This window comes from Piliocolobus tephrosceles, chromosome 3 (genome assembly GCF_002776525.5).
Source record: "Piliocolobus tephrosceles isolate RC106 chromosome 3, ASM277652v3, whole genome shotgun sequence".
Taxonomy (NCBI): domain Eukaryota; kingdom Metazoa; phylum Chordata; class Mammalia; order Primates; family Cercopithecidae; genus Piliocolobus; species Piliocolobus tephrosceles.
The window spans coordinates 115,675,906-115,696,954 of NC_045436.1; the positions used below are offsets into that span (position 1 = coordinate 115,675,906).

A 21,049-nucleotide genomic window follows, 5' to 3' on the forward strand; every position below is an offset into this window, starting at 1 on the left:
TATTTCCAAGAGAAGTTTTCTCATTTCCTTACTCTTTTGCAATTTTGGCAGTCCTGTATTTCAGATTTTTTTTTTACATTATGTGATCATAGTATCATTTATTTAATTAATAACCAGTTCCGAATAGCTCAGGAAAGGATCTGAGGAAAATGGAGCGGCAAAACAATGTATAAAACACTTTTAAAAGCCAATAACCACCCCCTTACCCCCCAAGAAAACTGGCAAAATCTAATATATTGGATGATTCTCAATGATATCCGAATGATTTTAAGTACTTGTAGACTGATCATATCATCAGATTATCATGCCAGAAACAGAAAAATAAATAATCTAGCATTGCAAAAGAAAGTAGACAGGCTAAATAGAATTTTGCATTAGAAGTTGGACTTTATCCAACTTTATCTCTTCTACTAAATTTATCACTGTGCCTTATACACATAGATTAATTTAAAAGCATGTGGGAAATGTACCTATTATCTTCTCACTTTCTGTCTATATGATGAACCTTGAATTAGCTGGTTCCTCCCATCCGCCATGAGACAGATGATCCATAAATGCCAAGCACAGATACTCCAGCTCCATCTGGGACAAACTCCCTTGTTTTATTTCTGACATTTCCCCTATTCTGTTCCAGACTTAAGCAGCTCAGGTCTTCTGGCTTTGAATGCCCTTGCAGGTCCCATCTGTGTTCTTTGAACTTGGCAGAAATTAGCTTCAGCGATATCTAAGCCAAGGTTCATATTCTGAAATGAGCTGTCCCAGGTAAGATACTTTTCCTTAGCTCTTACTCTAAAATTTAAACTCTGGCTCTGGCCCAGCTGTATCATCTGGGTTTACTTAGGTCTACTGAGAGGTTTTATTCAGTACTGAAAGGTGAAAAAGGTAACAAAAAACAAGGACATGCTGCAGTCCTTCAAGGGCAATTTCCATATGTACTCACCTCAGGACACTTTGATTCTAAAACAGTGGCCCAACGCCATTCATTTGTGCATTATTTCAACAAGTATATGTAGAGTGCTTAGTATGAACCAGAGTCATTGGAGACAAACAGGGATGAAGTTTTACAGCTTTCCTGCAGAGTACATAATCCACAATAGGAGTATGTAAACCTATGATGTGCTATTAACTCCTATGTTTACTGAACAAAAGCAAGCAAATTTTCAGCAACCCATTAAAGTCGGTTTCATAGAGAAATGTGAAGAGAGATTAGAGAGAGAAAAAAACTCTTCATGCCTTGCTGACCATGATAAACTTTATACAATGAACATGTATTACAACTACCATTAGGAAACAAAACACAAATTTTAAAGAATCACTTTCATATTTCTAAGCCAGTTTATCATCAAATCCCCCAAAAAGGGTAATAATAAAAGGGGTAATCACACAACCTCTCAATCATTCATGAGCGAGTCACATACTTTATAACCTGGAAGTTATACGTCATTTCATACCCCCAATACAAATGTGAATTTCTTAATTCTCTGGGCTTTTCTCTTAGGATCATGCTCAAGTATTTTTTAATATAGTCATGGATTTTGAACATCTTTTCCAATAAATAAGATGGAGCTTTTATATTTAAACTTCTTTTTACAGATAAAATGTTTGAAACTGGGGCTATAAAATAAATCAAGGATCTGTCTCAACAGTAAAATATGTCCCCCCTCCCATCTAAGTGCATCTCCTAGTAAAGTACAGATGTATCTTCCTTTCTGAAAGTCAGATATGGAAAATGTAATTTCATGTTAATTTTTTGTAAATTCCTGAGTTTATTTTTTAATTGATCTTTTAAGTGAAAGCAAGTTTATTAGAGAAACACAGAAGCAAAAGAACAGCTGTTCCATAGGGAGAGCAGCCTCGAGTTTGTGTTTGTGTGTGTGTGTGTGTGTGTGTTGCTTTTATTTTTTTTTTTAACTTAGAAATTTGCAGCATTTATTATAGCTTGAAACAGCTGAAGACATTTAGGGCACTTTGTATTCTGTCCTCCATTGGGCCAAGGCTTTTCTTGTATCCTTTCTGCCATGGAATTTAAGTAATCAGGAAAATGTGCAAAAGGAAATAATTGAAAAAGATCGGAACAGAAATACTAATGATAGGATCTGTTTTAAAGCAACACAACATTCTAGCACACCTTTCCACCCCTTGCCCAAGATTACTGTAATGACAGCACAGGTCCCTGTGAGCACCAGTAGCTACGAGGACATTTTGGACACTGAGATTGCATTTATATGAATAGCCATCATTCTAGGACCTGCTTTGATTTCTTAAGGACTCACACTGCTCTATATGGTGCTGTGTATAGCTAAGTACAGTTGGGTGGCAGTAGGGATGCAGAAAATTTTAAATGTAAAAAAAATTAGGGAGTGAACCTTTTATTAGATCCTCTTTTCTTCTTTATAGAATAATTCATAGCAGATTGGTTTTCTGTTTAGGCAACATTGGGAAAAGCTATTTCCATTTTCTTTATTTAAAAAACTTTTATAAGACACTTAATCCATGATGACTCTTACAAATATTGACTCATTTCTCATAACTACCTTAGGCTTAGCACACAGAGGTTAAACAATCTGCAGGTGATGCTCTGCAACTGAGTGCAGGCAGCCAAGTTGTATTGCCCTGTGTTTGGCTACAAGAGCTCTTATACCTTGAACTGGGCTGTGCAGAGCTCTGTACTCTAGGCAGAGGCCATTCCTTTCTCCTCTCTTCTCTCTGTTTTACTCCATGTCTCAGAGAGGTCTGAAACTGACTTGGAGATTCACACTAAAACCCTCTAAAACCTGATGATGAATCAAAATAAATTTTCTAAAACGGTAGAAAAAGTGATAGAGAAGTCGGGTTAAAAGGCTGAAATTCATGATCAGAAAGCGCAATGCCTATGTTTCCAGAGAAAGCAGGTCCAACATCAAATACCAGAGAGTCTGATAGTAAATGGAATGTGCCTCTATGTGGGATCTGGTGTTCGTATTTCATCTGAATGGACATCTGCTGCTTCAGTGGGAAGAGTGCTTGCACACCAGGTACCCACTCCCCAGTGTCATGTGCTGTTCCGGGTCCAAAGACAGAGAACCAGAAATAGTCCATGAGGCTGCTGGACCCAGCAAGTCCCTTATGTCATAGATCAAATCTGTAACATATGGGAGTGACAGCCAGTGCCCAGCTTCAGAGTGATAGCCAATCCCATTATGTCATATATCAAATCTGAACTTCTGGTAGGGGGAGAAGGAGATCTCTAGGGACTTTTGGAAGTTCCAGTATTTCAGAGGGAAGAAGGAAGTTATGCAGGATAGGGGGAAAAAAAGGTCATGTTACAGCCTGGGCTTCCACTGAAACTAACACTGAATTCGACTTTTGACACTGATAATCTGTTGCCACCAAATGGGAAACGTAAAGAAGATGTTCTGAGTGTGATTAGAGAATATGCAACACAAGGAACAAGCAGAACATTCTTCTCTGGAATCTGACATGATGGCTGCTGTATTTTTACAGGGAGCATTGATTTCAGATATATGTGAAATATGCTAAACCGAAAAGCAGAGACAGAATAGACACAGAGAGGTTAATTAGATAGCGATACGATGTCTAGAAGATAGCTAGCTAAACCAAATCTACCCTTCAAGGTCCTCCTTAATTCCTCTTAAATCCCCCATCCCAACCCTATTAACTAAGTAGTTATCACTGTCTTCTAAAGAGTTCGCGACTCCCTTGCTGTGGTTCTCAGGGATCCGCGCCAGCTCTTACTCTCCTCCCTGTCCAGGGTCCTTCCCCGCAGGCGGTATTTCCAGCGAGGTGTACTCAATGCTTTTCCAGGGATTTGGGGCAGAAAGCGAATATCCCATAGTCCACGGGAGTTACTCTGGAAGGCGAACCGGGGAGGCGGCACCAGTGGGTAACCAGCCACCGCCCACCACCCACCACCCAGGGGGCAGGGTCAGCCCTTTTCTTCTGTACTCCAGATCGACCTGGAGCTCCGAGAATTTCCCTGATCCGGGGTTTCCAGACTTTTCAGCCCCAACCGTGCATTAAAAGGGTTCACCGATCTTGCGCAGCCACAGAGCCTGGGCTGCAGGCACCTCGCTGTCAGTTCCCCTGCTCCTCGCACCGCCGCCGGACCAGCCTTCTGAGCCTGATGACCTGCGCCGCACCCCACGCTGCCCCAGGCCCTCTCCGGCTCCTGCGGGTGGCGCTGCTACTGCTGCTCGTGCTCCTGATGGCCGCCGGCCGGCGCGCGGCAGGTGGGTCCCGGCGCCCTGGGGTCCCCGGGGAGCGACACGGCTGGGGTGACGCCCCGCGCCAACAGTGCTGCTCACCCAGCAAGTCTCTTCCGTAGGAGCGCCCGTGGTCTCTGAACTGCGCTGCCAGTGCTTGCAGACCCTGCAGGGAATTCACCCCAAGAACATCCGAAGTGTGAACCTGACGTTCCCTGGACCCCACTGCGCCCAAACCGAAGTCATGTTAGTCCCGCCGCGCGCTACCGCTGCCACTGCCCGCGTCCCAGACCCTCCTGCTGCCCCAACCCTGTCCCCAGCCCGACCTCCTGCCTCACGGGATTCCCTTCCCTCTGCAGAGCCACACTCAAAAATGGGCAGAAAGTGTGTCTCAACCCCGCAGCACCCATGTTTCAGAAAATCATCAAAAAGATGCTGAATAGGTGAGTTATGGTTTCCACGTACACAGGTGACTGGGGCCGTTGGTCAGAAATACTGGCATCTGGCTCCAAAAAATAAAATAAGGGAAACCCAGGGGTTAGTTGAAGGACTAGAAATATGATTATTATTTTCACAGTTAAAGTTGCCATTAAGGTTATTAATCTGCTCTGGTGCCAGAGGATATTTCAGTATTTCAGTGTCCTCCGTTCCCGGGCCTAACCCCTACTGAAATAAGTGAGGGTAAATGTGCCTTTCTTTAAGATTATGTGAATTTGGCTAATGATGCTAAAATGACTCCTACCTATTTCAGGATGTTTATTTCACTCCCTCATGGGCATCAGACCTGAAAAGTGAACCCCCCTGATTTGGGGCACAGTGGGACTCTTAACTCTCCCTGGTGAAAAGTAGAGACTTTCCAGTCAGACCCTCCCTCATGAGTCGTTCATGTCCGGGCTCTACCTGTCAGTATCCTGAGTCTTAACAAAATCTGAAAACAGTAATAGCTACTTCAAAAGGTTTGCTGTGAACCTTATGTGAAGTCATGAACGTAGATTTTTAACCTGTGTATAACCTTTGTTTCACTTTTTGAAGCAAATAATACAATTGTGACCACAGGTCCACTATTTCTAGTTAAATAGCGTCCGGGAGCCTGGGGCTTTATTTTGCTACACAGAACAACTTTTGTGCAAGTAATAATCACTTAGTGTGGGCTAGGAGGAACGATCACGTTTGAAAAACCCTAGAAGGTAAGGATCTAAGGTGGGAAAAAGGATCTGTGGGGTCAGTTTCCTGAGTAGCTACTAACAGCATTTTTTCATCACAGTGACAACACTGACCTAGAGAGAAGGAGGAAGCGTATCTGCTACAATTCCTAAAGGAGGTCTATTCTTAAGGGAATCAAAGTGAAAGAAGAAAAACAATTAGCTCCTGGGCGCACTTGGACTGTGTTTAATGTGTTTAACTGCTTCTTATGAAGGTACTTCTAATTATTTATATATGTATGTATGTATGTATATATTTTTCAAAGCTTGTCTATTAAGGTTCTTTCTGATATTGAAAGATGTGAATGTGTTTGGTAACTCACTGTACTGTCATTTTCAAAGATATTTTTGTGTTAAACCAAAGTTCAGTCCTTACTGTCATCTAACTTGATGATGATGGATTTTACATATTCTCCATTAATTAAACGGTGGGGAAGAGATCACATCATGCCAGACACTGTGATAGCAGCTAAAAATAAATAGTGGGGATCCAAGCTAATAGTCAGATCACTGTTAAGATAAATGCATGTATGTCCCATCTATTTTTGTAACTGTTTAGAAGAATGTCAGTTGTTATTTATCAAAACTGTCAAGATTTCTGATGTTGAAGCTGTAAAAACTACAATGTTGTAATTATCCTTTGGATATTTTATGTCTTCCTTGTGAGACATGATGCTTTGTTTTGTATTAATTATGTAATGCTCCTCTATGATTTGGAATAATAGAGCTTATTTATTGATGTATTTTAGCAGAAGAAAACCATGAAAATAAAACCTTTCCAAAAAATATCATGCCTAGTTTTGTTTCATACTTTTCAACCTTTTGTTTTTCTTGAGTACTCAAGATGGTAGGACTTCATAACATACCATGTCTCAGGCCCACTGGACAGTTGTCACTAGGCAGCACTTCCCTTGTTTCTCTCTTGTTCAAGAAAGCATATTTGATGCTTTTTCAAAGGCAGATCCCCACCTTTAAAATACATGTTTTATGTAAAATATCCATCTTGTTTCACTGCAACCAACCTATTATTCAATTTTACAACTTTAAAATTTTTCCAATTTTAATAGAAATGTTTAAAAAAGCTCTCATTCAAATTAAGCTGTTAATGGTTTTCCAATTATGCATTTTTTTCTTAATGAAGCTGGTAGCTACCTTACAGTAAAGTGGATTCTTCTTTAGAACTCAAGTAATTTGTACAATGGAAAAAAGAAAAAGAAAAAGTGAGTGCCTGAGTACTTTACTTGTGTAAAGGTCTAGTTGAGAAAGGTTTTATTTTCCAACCTTAATGGAGAGATAATAACTACTGAATGGAACGCAGATCCAGTTCTTTAAAGGTGTGATAATGGTTTAAATGTTTTCTAAGACTATAAATTTGAATTCAAATTGCCCCAGAATGGCAGGAGGGTACCTAGACTCCACATTAGGGACAAAAGCTGTCATCTCATGTTAGGGAAAGATCTGAGCCATCTGGGAAAGAACACCTTCCAAACCCAAAAAGGAGACAAGTTGGTGGAGGAGGGGAGAGCAAGGTTTTGTATGTGTGTTTGTATGTGTGTGTGTGTGTGTGTGTGTGGGTGGGTGTGTGTGTGTGTTTCTGATTCAGTACATGTCCCTGGACTCCTAAGCCCGAGTTTATTGCCTGCAGCAGAGGGAAGGGGCCTAGGTTGGCAGCCTGATGCCTGGGAGCAAGTGCAGGCTTGTCCTAAGCAGCTGGGTAACTGTAGTCAGGAAATGATTATAGACTCTATTTCCAACCCTGAAAAGTGAGTATAATGGTCTCTATGTAACCCCAATGTTATGTTCTCAGAATACAAAAGATGAGATGGAAAAACAATTTTTAGATTGTATAGCAATAAACAAATGTGAACCATTCTGGAAGCTCTGTAAATGCAATTACCAACTTATCCTTGACTCAGTGACGTATGTTTTAGGCTGTGGGAAATAAAACTTCCTTGGATTCCTCAGTGTTCTTGTGAAAAGTCTTTTTCTATTCTCAGACCATGAGAATTAAAGCTGTAGTCATTTTTTCCAGTTAGTGGATGGATCCAAAAGAGTAATAAAATATCTCTAATCTCTCCTAAGAAAGCCCAATGGTTACATCCAGGACTTGGTCCCTAGATTAAGCCCTGAAGTGCTGGGGAGAGTGGAATGCCATCTTCCTAACTATTTACATATCAAAAGAGATGAAGCCCACAGACCCTAAAGACATCAGTAGGACACACAAAGTAAAGAGCAGAGGGCTACTAGGTTCCAGGGGAAAGGTATTTACATCCTAAAGGGTTGGAGTTAGGGCTCCAGCTCATTGCATTTCCAGGAAGACCCTTTCAGGAGGGTAGTGCGACAACTTCTTCCTTCTCCTTTACAAGCAGAAGGAAACATCTATTCCTCTCCTTACCCTATGAAGGGTGTGTCCCAGTGTGTGAGACAATAGATGTGACTTTCATTGCATCACCTCAGGGGTAAGGCCCAAGGCAAGCAGGAGGCCTGACACACTTAATGAGAGGTATTCAGTAGGAAATCTGCCTGGGATCCAGAATCCCCTGTGTGTAAATTTTAGATTTTAAAATGTGGTTAAAAACCCAACATAGACTTCATTAATGACGTATGGAAAGAAGAAAGAAGATGCGGTCAGTTCATATGGTGATTAAGAACATAGGCTGTGAATAATTAGATGGATCAGGGAATAGAGTCCAGTTGTAACACCTCTTGTGTGATCTTGAGGTTAAGTTTCTTAATAAAACTATATTTTCTCATTGTATTAAAAATGTTACACCTTATTGTAGTTGTTACTAAACTTATGCATTGTAATTATTTATGCAAAGAGCTGAGCAGTGCCTGAGAGGTGTTAGTGGCTTTGGAATTTCTGGGAGACCAGAAGACAAAAATCAGTTTCACTGAGCTAAAGTCAAAGTATCCACAGGCTGGTTTGTTCTGGAGGTCCTAGGGGAGAATGTGTTTCTTTGATCTTTCCAACTTGGAAGGCTGTCTATATTCCTTGCCTTATGGCTTCCTTTCTGCATATCCCTGCATCTCCAATGCATAGCTTCTTCACGTCTTTCTTTCTGTCCCTTTGTTCTGTCACATTGCCTTCTGTCTAACTCTAATACCTCCTGCATCTTTTCTATAACAACACTGTGATGATATCTGGCCCACTCAGGATAATTGGGGATAAAATTCTCATTTCAGTATTCTTAATTTCATCATTTCTACAAAGTCCTTTTTATAATATAAGGTGATATATTTATTGGTTCTAGGGATTAGGACAATGACATCTTTAGGGGGCCATTATTCAACCTACCACAGGGTTTTGAAAGTCAGTGTTCGAAGCACATTTTATAAGCTAAAAAGCATGTACATGTTATGAAAAAAAGTCTGAAATTGTGGGAGGAACCAAAACGGTGCCAGCTCTGGCTAGTTTTCAATACATGCAACTATTGTTAATGTTTATAAATTAAACAAAAGAAGACTTAGGTATTTTCTCCAGACTGGAGAGCTTCAAACCAAACCAAAAAAGATTCATTACATAACTGGTGGGAAGGCATGAATTACCAGAAGAACAAGAGGAAGGTCTGGGTGGAAAACTTTGAGAGGGTCCCTGGATCAATGTTTATCTTTGGTACTCTAGCCCACTCTCATTTATATCAATGTATTATTGGAGCAAGCAGTAACAGCAAGAGTGAGTACCACATTAAATTATCTGTGAAAATTTGGAGTGCAAGGCAGACCTCCATTTAGGACATCAAGGTAGCAGGTGGCAGATAGCAGTATTTGAGGGAATGGCCACCAGATCACGAGGGCAGAAAACAGATGTTATCTGCATTTAAAGATCAGTCTTAGAGCAGTGTGACACAGCATGACTTGTGACTCTGAGAGGCAAACAACAATGTCAACAGTACCTGAGACTTTTGGAGCAAATAAATTACAAGAGAAAAAGGAATGATGGATGACCCCACTCTGTTATTATGATTCCTTATTTGAGAATTATCCTGAAATCTGCTCTTAGAGATTTCCAGAAACTGGTGGGAAGTGAGAGATAGAGAGATGGAGCTTCTGCAATAGCAGGATTGGGCAATGTTTCCTCTGCTGGAATATCAAAGTTATAAGACAGGAGTTCATTTGTACTAGATTTCCCATAAAGACCGAGACAAAGGCTTATGTAGCTATACCAATTCTAAGTCCACAAGCCCACATCTGGGGCCTTATCTTTAGCTGGGTGTGTGGTATCCCTGTGGAAATATTTTATTCTCTGCCTTAAGACTGATAGTGACAGGTAACTGGGATGTGCCTTTTACTTTCAATAGTCTGATGGGGAAACATAGGATGATCTAGGGAGTGGCGAACAGATCAAGTGGACCTGGTCTCATAGCAGCAAGTCAGAGCACATAGAAATCTGCTCTGTGGGCAAGAAACAAATACAAGTCCACTTAATCTACTCCCCTGACAGAACTATACAAATACAAAACAAGAAAGAGAATCAAGATTTTGAACATTAGTCCAGGAGTCTTGCAAAAAATGATGACATGAACCACCAGGCATAGTTGTTTTTGTGCATATTCTAGAACCACGGTTTCCTTCTGCTTCTCAGGATTCTTCTCTGACCCTTCACTATAACCACTGCAGTGTGGACCAGAGGAAAGGTATGGACATCATAGACAAACATGCTTGGAATGAGCATGGAGTAAGTGTGGAATAAAAATCTCTACCATGTCTTGTGACCTTGCCAAATGACTTACTTCCTCTAAGTTTGGATTTCCTCATCTGTAAAATAAAAATAACCCTTGTAGGGTTGTTGTAAGGTTTCAACTTAATTCACAAAAAGTATTTAGAGTAGTACTGGTACAAAGCAACACTCTGGAAACGGTTGTTATTACTACTGTTTATAGTGTCTGAAGGAAAATTTTAAAAAAATCTCAAGACCCCCAAACTCCTTATGCCAAAATGAAAGATAGGCCTGGAAGCTGATTCATGCAACACATTCTTCCAAATGAATAACTCTTACTAACATAATGCATTAGCCAGATCTCCACAAAAAGGTAAAAGGTCTCATGTCTAAAACTAAAGTCTGTTTCAAGTCCACAGATTCCACAATGATGATGTAGATTACAAGCTTATGTTCCCAGGTGAAGAACAAAGACAAGAGGAGATTGATCTTTCCCCCACCTCCCCAGAAATGTTTACATAATTGATTCTTCTTTTACTATTTTTTTCTTCAAACATTCCCCTTATCTCATGCAAAGCGTAGATTTACTGGGCACTAACTAAAGTCTCACGATAATGTAACCATTTGCTGTATTGCTTATCTGCCATTCTTCCTACATGCCTTCCCCTGTTTAAGTAAATGTATACATACTAAACCCCTTAAAAATGTCTTTGGATGTTTGTCACTTGTGTTTTTCCTGACCACACCTTGTTGCCCCATTCTTGCATTGCTGTAAAGAAATATCAGAGACTGGGTAATTTATGAAGAAACTACATTAAATTGGCTCACAATGATGATGATTACACAAGATGTGTGATGCTGGCATCTACTTTTGGTGAGGAAGCCTCAGGAAGCTTACAATCATGATCCTCAGGAAGCTTACAATCATGGTAGAAGGCAAAGGGGGACCCAACATACCTCACGGTGAGAGTGGGAGCGAGAAAGAAAGCAAGTGAGAATATACCACACACTTTTTAACAGCGAAATCTCAGGCCAACTCACTCACTTTTGTGAGAAAAGCACCAAGCTATGAAGAATCTGCCCCAATGACCCAAACTACTCCCACCAGGTCCCACCTCCAACACGGCGGATTGCATTTCAACATGAGATTTGAGGGGACAAGTATCCAAACTGTTAATATATCAGTGCCCTAAAGCTGGCTTAATAAACCTTGATTGATTGAGATATTTGCCTCAGTCACTCATTTTTGTTATTAGTACCTGTCAGAATAAGCAATTATTTTTGAGAAGGGAGCTATAAGGTAGTTCTAATGGAGTATTTAATGTGATTTAAAGTTTTGTATTGTCCTTAGAGCAGCTGGAAGATCATGGCTACGCAGTAAGTTATTTGAAACCAACCTGAGAATCTGATAACCTTGTAATTTAAAGAGTCTACAATTCATTACAAATTAAATATATTAAACCTATTATCAATCTGACATTGGGTCAACCTTCTCAAAATAGATACCTGTATTTGAAAACCTAATCACAATATTTTTGACAAATTCTACAATAACTTCCATTAACTCCTAAATCAGCCCGTAGATGCTGCCGAAGAAGCATCATTGCAGTCTCTCTTCAACCTGCCATTATGTCTAAGTCAGAGTCTCCTAAAGAACCCAAACAGTTGAGGAAGCTCTTCATTGGAGGGTCGAGCTTTGAAACGACAGATGAGAGCCTGAGGAGCCATTTTGAGCATTGGGGAATGCTCATGGACGGTGCAGTAATGAGAGATTCAAACACCAAGCATTCCAGGGGCTTTGGGTTTGTCACTTATGCCACTATGGAGAAGGTGGATGCAGCCATGGATGCAAGGCCACACAAGGTAGATGGAAGAGTCATGGAACCAAAGAGAGCTGTCTCAAGAGAAGACTCTCAAAGACCAGGTGCCCACTTATCTGTGAAAAAGGTATTTGTTGATGGCATTAAAGAAGACAGTGAAGAACATCACCTAAGAGATTATTTTGAACAGTATGGGAAAATTGAAGTGATTGAAATCATGACTGACCAAGGCAGTGGCAAGAAAAGGGGCTTTGCCTTTGTCACCTTTGACGACCACGACTCCATGGATAAGATTGTCATTCAGAAATACCACACTGTGAATGGTCACAACTGTGAAGCTAGGATAGTCCTGTCAAAGCAAGAGATGGCTAGTGCTTCCTCTAGTCAAAGAGGCGAAGTGGTTCTGGTAACATTGGTGGTGGTCATGGAGGTGGTTTTGGTGGAAATGACAACTTTGGTTGTGGAGGAAACTTCAGTGGTCATAGTGGCTTTGGTGGCAGCCATGGTGGTCATGGATATGGTGTCAGTGGGGACAGCTATGATGGATTTGGTAATGATGGAAGCAATTTTGGAGGTGGTAGAAGCTACAACGATTTTGGCAGTTACAACAATTAGTCTTCAAATTTTGGACCCATGAAGGGAGGAAACTTTGGAGGTGGAAGCTCTGGCCCCTGTAGTGGTGGAGTCCAGTAGTTTGCCAAAGCATAAAATCAAGGTGGCTATGGTGTTTCCAGTAGCAGCAGTAGCTGTGGCAGTGGCAGAAGATTTTAATCAGGGAACAAAGCTTAGCAGAAGAGGAGAGCTGGAGAATTGACAGGGAAGCTTCAGATTTGTGAACTCAGCCAAGCACAGTGGTGGCAGGGCCTAGCTGCTACAAAGAAGACATGTTTTAGACAAATACTCATGTGTATGGGCAAAAATAGGACTGTATTTGTGACTAATTGTATAACAGGTTATTTTAGTTTGTGTTCTGTTCAAAGTGTAAAACATTCCAACCAAAGGTTTTAATGTAGATTTTTTTTTTTTTCATCCAAGCTGTTGATAGCTAAATGTAATAGTCTGATCCTGATGCTGAATGTCTTTTTTTTTAAAAAAATCCTAAATTAATGTGAAGTTAGATATAACTTTTTAAAACATTTTTATCTCATGTTTGTATACTTATTTTCTACTATCATAACACACAATTTGATCATCTCTACCTTGTGCACAGAGAATAATGACTCAAAGAGATTAAGATAGTGTCTGATCCTGGGCTAACACAGTGAAACTCCGTCTCTACTAAAAATACAAAAAATTAGCCAGGCGTGGTGGTGGGTGCCTGTAGTTCCAGCTAATTGGGAGGCTGAGGCAGGAGAATGGCATGAACCCAGGAGGCGTAGCTTGCAGCCGAGATTGCGCCACTGCACTCCAGCCTGGGTGACAGAGCGAGACTCCATCTCAAAAAAAAAAAAAAAAAAAAAAAATGATAGTGTGTCTGAATAGTGTTTCTGATTCATTGAGTTTTTGCCTGGCAAAAAAACCAAGAAGTCAGCAAGCAGTGGAATGTTAAAAAGTCATTCAATCCTATTATATGTTGAGACTTTTCCTTCATATGCCATTTTCTGTCTCAAAACTTTACCTCTTGGAGTATGCTTCTGTTTGCAATGTCCTTCAGCTTTTTCTCTGTATGCTGAGCTTTTATGAATTTTTTTGATACAACTCAGTGATATCTTCCCCATGAAAGCAAATGAGATACTCCGATTTTTGAAGCTACGTATAAAGTGGCACTGTATCTACAATTCTATTAATTATTCCTTTAAAGGGTTTGATATGTTGATAAAGGAAAAAATGTGTTCAGTGTGATCTAACCAAGGTCATTTAACAGAATAATAAACAGAATTTGAGTTCATACTCCATTTTCAGTAATTCAGTTTTAAGAGCTGTGAAGCTGAACATACTGCTCCTGACTGCAATAAGTTAATTTATTCTGAACTCTGTTTTCTTAATAGCTTATCAATAGATAGCAGATTCCATTAATAGCCTAAATATGATCATTCAAATTGACATAAAAGGAAAACATGTTAAGGCATATTAATTTCCTGCTTAGTACTAACTAGGATTTAAAAAAGATACAGACTTTCTTATGAGAGCATATTTTAAATAATCATTAACTGCAGATGTCATTGGAGTCTTCAAAATTGTGTAGTTCCACCTCCAGGAAATAAGAAGGCAAAAAGTTCGTATCTTTACCAACAGATTTTTTACATTGTACAATCTCCATTCCTCTCAAAAAAACTGGAAAACTAAATTCTACTTTCTTATTAGCTTGTAACTGACAAACATCACTTTGATAAGTTTCTCTTTTCATTCTTCCACGAAAAGGGAGAAGACAACAAAAGTGCTCTTGAGATTGTGGTGGATGACAAACACTATAGTCCTGAGTGTACCGAGGTTTGAAATCAGAAATGCCTACTGAGATCTCACATTCTTTGGCTATCTGCCCTTACAAAGTGTATCCTTTTCTTTTATGCATTTAACATTACATAAAAGAGAAACCAGGTCTAAAGAGATTTTTTTTTTTTTTTTTTACTTTAAGTATAACAAAAGCTGTGAAATATCTAAAATTAAATTAGGACATGCATGCAGTTTGTGAAGTATCAAAGAAGCCCAGATAGAGGCAGAACAAATTTATTTAACTTGAAATTCTGATTACAGGGTCTGTACTTCTCTTTCTGAAGAGTAAGGGGGAGATGATGGTAGTAATATTATTTCAAGTCAATCTAGGGTGATTATTTTTGTGTTAGTTAGCAGATGGAATTATTACATTCAACTGAAATCTTACACCTAATTATTATACTGATAAATTTTTGCTGGACTGAAGCAGTTTTTTTATACTTATGTAATTATGGTTTTGATTGCAATTAAAACCTCAAGGAGTGGATATATGCTCTTTTATGCCTAACACTATTTCATAGTAGCAACACAATAAATTCATATTGATTATGATATTGGCAAATAATTGGTATTCTGTGATTTCTCCATGACTATTTCTATTAATGTTGAATTCTTAATCCAATATTGTGGCCAGCTACATTGATTTGAAATAGTAAATTAAGGGTTAGGCAATATGACTGTCTTTATTTTCATTCAGATTTTGCTGTATTTACCTCACATAGCTGATGCTTGTGAGAGCTGAGAGTTTCAATATAATATATTTGGAATATGATTAAAAAAATTTTTTTCTAGACTCATTAAAAATGTCCAGTTGATACTTGAAGCTTCTTGCTGTAGCTGAAAGAAATAATGTAAGTAGGAATCATGAGGCAAAGATAATAGTCTCTAGTAGTAGTTTTCAGAGCTGAAGTGCTTGCAAAATTTACCAGACTAACAATATAGGAGACCAATGGTTTGGGCATTATTCTTAAATGGTGAAGGAAAAAAATTACCATCTTCAAGATTCCATTCTCGTAACTGCCTCAAAAAAAAGTATCTGACATTGGAGCATGAGTAGGGCATAAGCTAAAATGTGTAGATTGATTTTTGAAGTCAATGACATCTATAATAAGCAATGACACATGACTAGCATTAAAAATACTTTGATCATGCTAGATTATTGGGAAGTCTTTTATATACTTGGACAAAGAACATTCAAAAGTTGCAATATAATGTAGCAGGCTTACAAAGTTTTCTAAATTGCACAATATGTCATAGATGTATAAGATTGTATAGAAACATATACTATATGAAAGCATTAATAGATGCTTTATAAAAATAATATTTAATATTAAAGATTGTATAAAGCATATATATGCATATGTATACTATTTGCATGTGTGCATACATACATATACACACACACACACAAAGGTTTAGGAAGAGTAACAAAATAAACCATTATGCCCATTTCCATGTTTAAGATAAGAATATTAGCAGGATACTGGAAGTACTCTCTGTACCCATTCCAAATCTCATCTTTCTCCTTTCCTGTCACACTCCTTGCACCTTAACCCTTAACTTGAATTCAGTGTCAGTCATTCCCACTTATATTAGTGCAAAACAACTATATGTAAAATCCTAAATAATTGATTATTAATTTTATTTGCGTTGAACTTTGGAAAAATGAGCTAATGCTACATAGATATTATCCAATTTTGTCATTTAGGAACTTATTTGTGAATTTCATATAGGATGGTTTATTTCAATCAATGACTGCTATTACATTTTGTGACAACACAAACACTTATCTGGTCCACTGCTGTGTGGACATTTGAGTTGCTTACAGTTTTGCTAGTGTTAATAGCATAGCTCTCAACATTTTTTTTGTGCTGGGTCCTGGATATATAAGTCTTAGAGATACTTTAGGATATATATATAGGGTGGAATTACTGGCTTATATGGCATGCATATATTCAACTTTACAAAATCATACAAAATTATTTTCAAAATGATTGTACTCATCTACCACACCCACAAGCAATTCATGAAAGTTTCTTTTCCTCCACCCACTGGCCATCCCTTGAAATCGTCAGGCTTTTAAAACTGTTGCTAAATTACTATATAATGGTATCATATAGTAATTTTAATTTACGTTTTCCTTATTATAAATGAAGTGGAATATCTTTTCACATTTATGAACCATTTGTAATTGGTCCTCTGTGAAATTTCTTTCTTTTGTCCACTTGTTCTGTTGTGCTATTAGTTTTTTCATAAAAGTGTAAAAAATATTTTGGATAATCATTTGTCACTTATATATGTGACACAAAGTTGTCTCTGCAGTGTGCTTTAAAGTGAATTTTCTATGATATGATTTTTTCTCTTATGGCTAATCTCTTCTCAGAATCACAAAATATTCTACATTGTGTTCTAAAAATTAAGTAGATTTGTCTTTCTTACTTAGAACTAATCTACTCAGAATTAATTTTTCTCTATAATGTGAGGTAGAAGTTTAATTTTAATTTTCATATGGATTACAAATTGGTGCAGTATCATGTGTTGAAATGTTAATCATTTTTCAATCTCTGTCATAAATCAAGATTTCTTATATGCATAGTTTGTTTCTAGACTTTGTTTTTTTTCTCATTGGTCAATATGTCATATCTACATGAGTGCTATACTATCCTAATCACTATATTATTGTAAAATTTCTTGATAACTGAAAAGGCAAGTCTCCCAACATTGTTTTTCTTCTTTAGGAGTCACTGATGTCTTCTCAGTTCTTTGATATACACCTTAGAATTAGTTTGTCAATATGTAACTTTTGAATTAAACTGTAGTGATGTAATAGATCAGTTTCAGGAGAGATAGTTGATGCATGTTTAAAATATTAACATTTTATGATATAGCCCATAAATTGAGGTCTTTAATATTAAAAAAAATGTTTCTCCTTGTGCATTAACTTGTTTCTAGAGACTTTGTATTTGGCCACTCTTGTAAATAGTGTCTTGAACACTGTATTTTCTGATTTTGTATCTAATTTTTGTATTCATCAGTATTCTAGTAGTATAAATTATTGTGCATTTTCTACATAGACAATTATACATTCACTTCTAATGGCAGTTTTGTGTTTTTACCCGTCATCAATTTTTATATATTTTTCTAGCCTCACTGTACTCATTAAAATTTTTAGTACATGTTTGAAGGGAAGTGGTGATAGCAGATACTCTTGTTTTGTTCTTAAGAAACTGTCTAAACATTTACCTCTAAGTATAATATTGATTTTAGGTTAATATTTATATTATTTTATATAATATTTATATTATTTTAGGCTAATGTTTATTTGAGCCTGCTATTAATAATTTCTTGAGTTTTCTTTTCATATCACAAATCAACATAGAATTTTATTATTTTTAAATCTTGGAGTTTCTGCTCCTAAAGAAAGGCGAGGTGGCCATGTCTGCACTGAATGAACTTCTAGGGAATCTTGGAGCCCTGTAGTCTGTGAATAGTGGTTGAAAACTTCAGCGTCAATTTAAATGGGCAGTTAAACAGGAATGCAGAATACTTTCCTTTTGATTTGGACAATGTGTGCTTTCCCTACCTAATTATAAATGATGTCTTAATGGGACTCTAAAGACCAAACAAGCAAAAACTGCCTAAAAAGAGTGTTAGAGATAGAATGCTAAATAATATATGGTAAACATTCTAAAAGGACAGCTTGGGAGATCCACGTGTAGATTACTAAAGCTAACACAGAACCTCGTACATAGTAGCAAATGTTTTGTGATTTGTTTTTTGCTGGAAAATGTTTTATCATACATTAAAACAGACATTATTCATAGTCAATGGTAGAAAGTGTGGTAGTGCACACAGAACATTGTATTCTAAATATATGGTTAGAGTAATATTTGAGACAAGTTTATTTTGAAATACATGTATTTTACAGTTGTTAAAAACAATAAATAATATTAAATTATTTTATAATTGTTGAGAACCATTTATTAACAGGTGGTATGCCCATTTTTAATTATCAAAATAGTCTCCTTTCCACAGTCACAATGAAAGATGAAAAATTAGTTTTCTTGAGGCTCTTAAGGAAGTATGAGTGGTGATCATTACCAAAAAGATTAAAGATAAGTATAATACTTGTCAAAATGTCTTGATAATAATTTGTTTCTTTTAAGTAGATTGGCATTTAAACAAAAGCTCTGTTATAGATTTAAATGAATTGAATTGATACTTTTTTACATAAAGAGGTAGGATATTCAAAGTGACATATGCTATAATTATCCTTACTATACATATAAATGACAACAATGGCTATATGTTGTCTTATACAGATCAAACATAGGCCTATTAAAGAAACTTTTTCCAAAATCTTCTTTGGTGGAAATTCTGTATCTCCAATATAGTGTCACCAGAAGCTCACTTCCAGGCACAGTCAACAAATCGTTGGGTAGAAATGAGATAACAAGAGAAAACTCTGGAACAAAGATTGAAGTGCAAGTAAATACTTGAGAGGTGCAAGGAAGGCCAGCAGGGAAGTAGATGGGAATAATATAAAGATGGGAATGCCACTAATAAAAGTGCACTATTAAGCTAGCTGCCCTGCCACTGTGGGCCATCAGCTGAGCTCTTGCAGCAGGTCTTGTTAGAGGAAAATCTGAGTGATGTGCCTTCATGGCTGCCAGAGACAACAAGTCTCATATTTGGGAGTCTCAACAAAATTACATGCAGAATAAATAAAAACAATTCAACACCTTGTCACCTTGTAGTGAAACATCAGAATACAGAGAATAAGGAGAAGATCTTAAATTAATGTAATCTTATGGGTGAGTGTTCTAGGGAAGAGGTGTGGACAAAGCCAGTTCATCCAGTCTTTGGACAGTGTATTTAATAACATTATTCACGCTTTACAAAACTGAATTGATTTGGATTTTTTAATAATATAGATGCAAATAATAGGTCTTTTCAGAGCTTATTTAGTCTATTCTCACACCACTAATTAAAGACATACCCGAGACTGGATAGTTAATAAAGGAAAGAGGTTTAATTGATCCACAGTTCAGCATAGCTGAGGTGGCCTCAGGAAACTTACAATCTTGGCGGAAGGGGAAGTAAACATGTCCTTCATATGGTGGCGGCAAGAAGAAATGCCAAGCAAAAGGGGGAAAGCCCTTATAAAATCATCAGCTCTTCTGAGAACTCACTCACTCTCATGAAAACAGCAGCATGGGATAATCACCCCCATAATTCAATTTCCTCCCACCAGGTCCCTTCCATGACACATGGGTATTATGAGAATTACAATTCAAGATGAGATCTGAGTGGGAACATAACCGAACTACATCAATCACAAACCTCATTTTGAGATGATGTTTGTATTTCCAGAGGACTAGAGTGAGAGCAAGGGTTAGTTGTTTATCCATGGATTTATTTTGGAGTTTACCCTCCTTTTTGTTGTGGTCTGATTCTATATACCAAATGACTCTCAGTTCTAACATTATCTCACCATAATTTCAAAAACTTAAACTCAAGAGACTATTCACCATATAATATTCTAGATACACTGAGAAATATTATGTTTGTATCACCCGTAGCAATGATCTTCTCCTGTTTGTGTGGCATTGTAGGAAGACTGTACATAATTAATAGTTAAAATGCAGATACAGACATGTTCAATTTACAGATTAGAACTTTGTTAGCTAGGAGACCTTAATCAAGTTATTTAAGTGCTTATAATTTAGGTTTCCTCATTGCTTCTCTGTGAAACTGTATGCCCTAGTTATAGCAGATCACTACTTGGTTCCATGAAATGACTATTTTCTCTTTTGGCTAGGGGCCTTTCACATGCTGTTCCCTGTAATTGGAACATGTTTTACCTCCTCTCCAAACGTTAGCCTGTTCATCTGGCTTATTTTTACTGAATCTTCAGCTCTTAATTTGTAAATCACTTTCTCCAAGAGACTTTTCCTGAGCCCTTCAAGTATTCATTGGCTAATGAAGCATCATAATAAGAAATATCTCATTTTTACTATGGTGTGCTAGTGAAGGAAATGAACAGTGAGAAATCAACTGGCTCACTCAAGTTTATAAAACCTGTTAATGACAGAACCAAGACATGATGCAAGGATTTTTATCTCCATTCTCTTCCATTATTTCTGTCTCAATTGTTAGTACTTAGCTCCACCCTGGCTACACTCAGCCTCTATGAAATGCCGAGACATAAAGCCCCCAGAGAGAGACTGTCTGAGTATACCTGGGTAAAGCGCATTTCTTCTCCATGAAACTAATGTGAATAAATTCATCAGGACATCTAAGACATCCTGATGCTGCTGCTTGCCAGCAGCTCTGACAGCTTTCCTTTACTGGAACATCAGGTACAATAGTACTAATCTGGGCCAATGCCTGTCTTCTCCACTTTCTTCTTGCTGTCAGTGTTAACATGCAACCACTGTAATTTAGTTAGCTCTCCCTAAAGTTCACATAGGGAGCCCAGTGTTCCTCTGTATTTCCATTTTGCTTTATAAACAATTCACTCAGCTGTCTAAGCCAGGGAGGGACCTAAGTTTCATCATAGATTGAGCCTCTCTCTTTGCTCCAACTAGAACTCCACCCGGGTTTTAGATCATGCCATTTTGTCTCTTTAACAACTCTCCTAAACTCTTCCTCTCCCGTTCCCATGCAATTGCCTTGAGTCTGGCATTCACCTGACTATTGATATAACTTCTTAACAAATTTCCCTAGTTC

General features: G+C 37.8%; 1 protein-coding gene and 1 pseudogene across 1 annotated transcript; both read left to right on the plus strand.

Moving 5' to 3' along the window:
- Nucleotides 1–4,123: 4,123 nt before the first annotated feature.
- LOC111531279 (growth-regulated protein homolog gamma-like) lies at nt 4,124–4,649 on the plus strand. The gene is made up of 3 exons (XM_023198499.1): nt 4,124–4,229; nt 4,325–4,448; nt 4,562–4,649. The coding sequence occupies exons 1-3, from the start codon at nt 4,124–4,126 to the stop codon at nt 4,647–4,649; spliced, it is 318 nt and encodes a 105-aa protein (XP_023054267.1).
- A 7,044-nt stretch (nt 4,650–11,693) lies between these two features.
- LOC111531284 lies at nt 11,694–12,655 on the plus strand (annotated as a pseudogene).
- Nucleotides 12,656–21,049: the final 8,394 nt, after the last annotated feature.

Coding starts and splice junctions, on each gene's coding strand:
- LOC111531279 (XM_023198499.1), top strand. CDS start 4,124: ATGACCTGCGCCGCACCCCACGCTGCCCCAGGCCCTCTCCGGCTCCTG. Junction 4,230..4,324: donor CGCCGGCCGGCGCGCGGCAG/GTGGGTCCCGGC, acceptor TCTCTTCCGTAG/GAGCGCCCGTGGTCTCTGAA. Junction 4,449..4,561: donor TGCGCCCAAACCGAAGTCAT/GTTAGTCCCGCC, acceptor TTCCCTCTGCAG/AGCCACACTCAAAAATGGGC.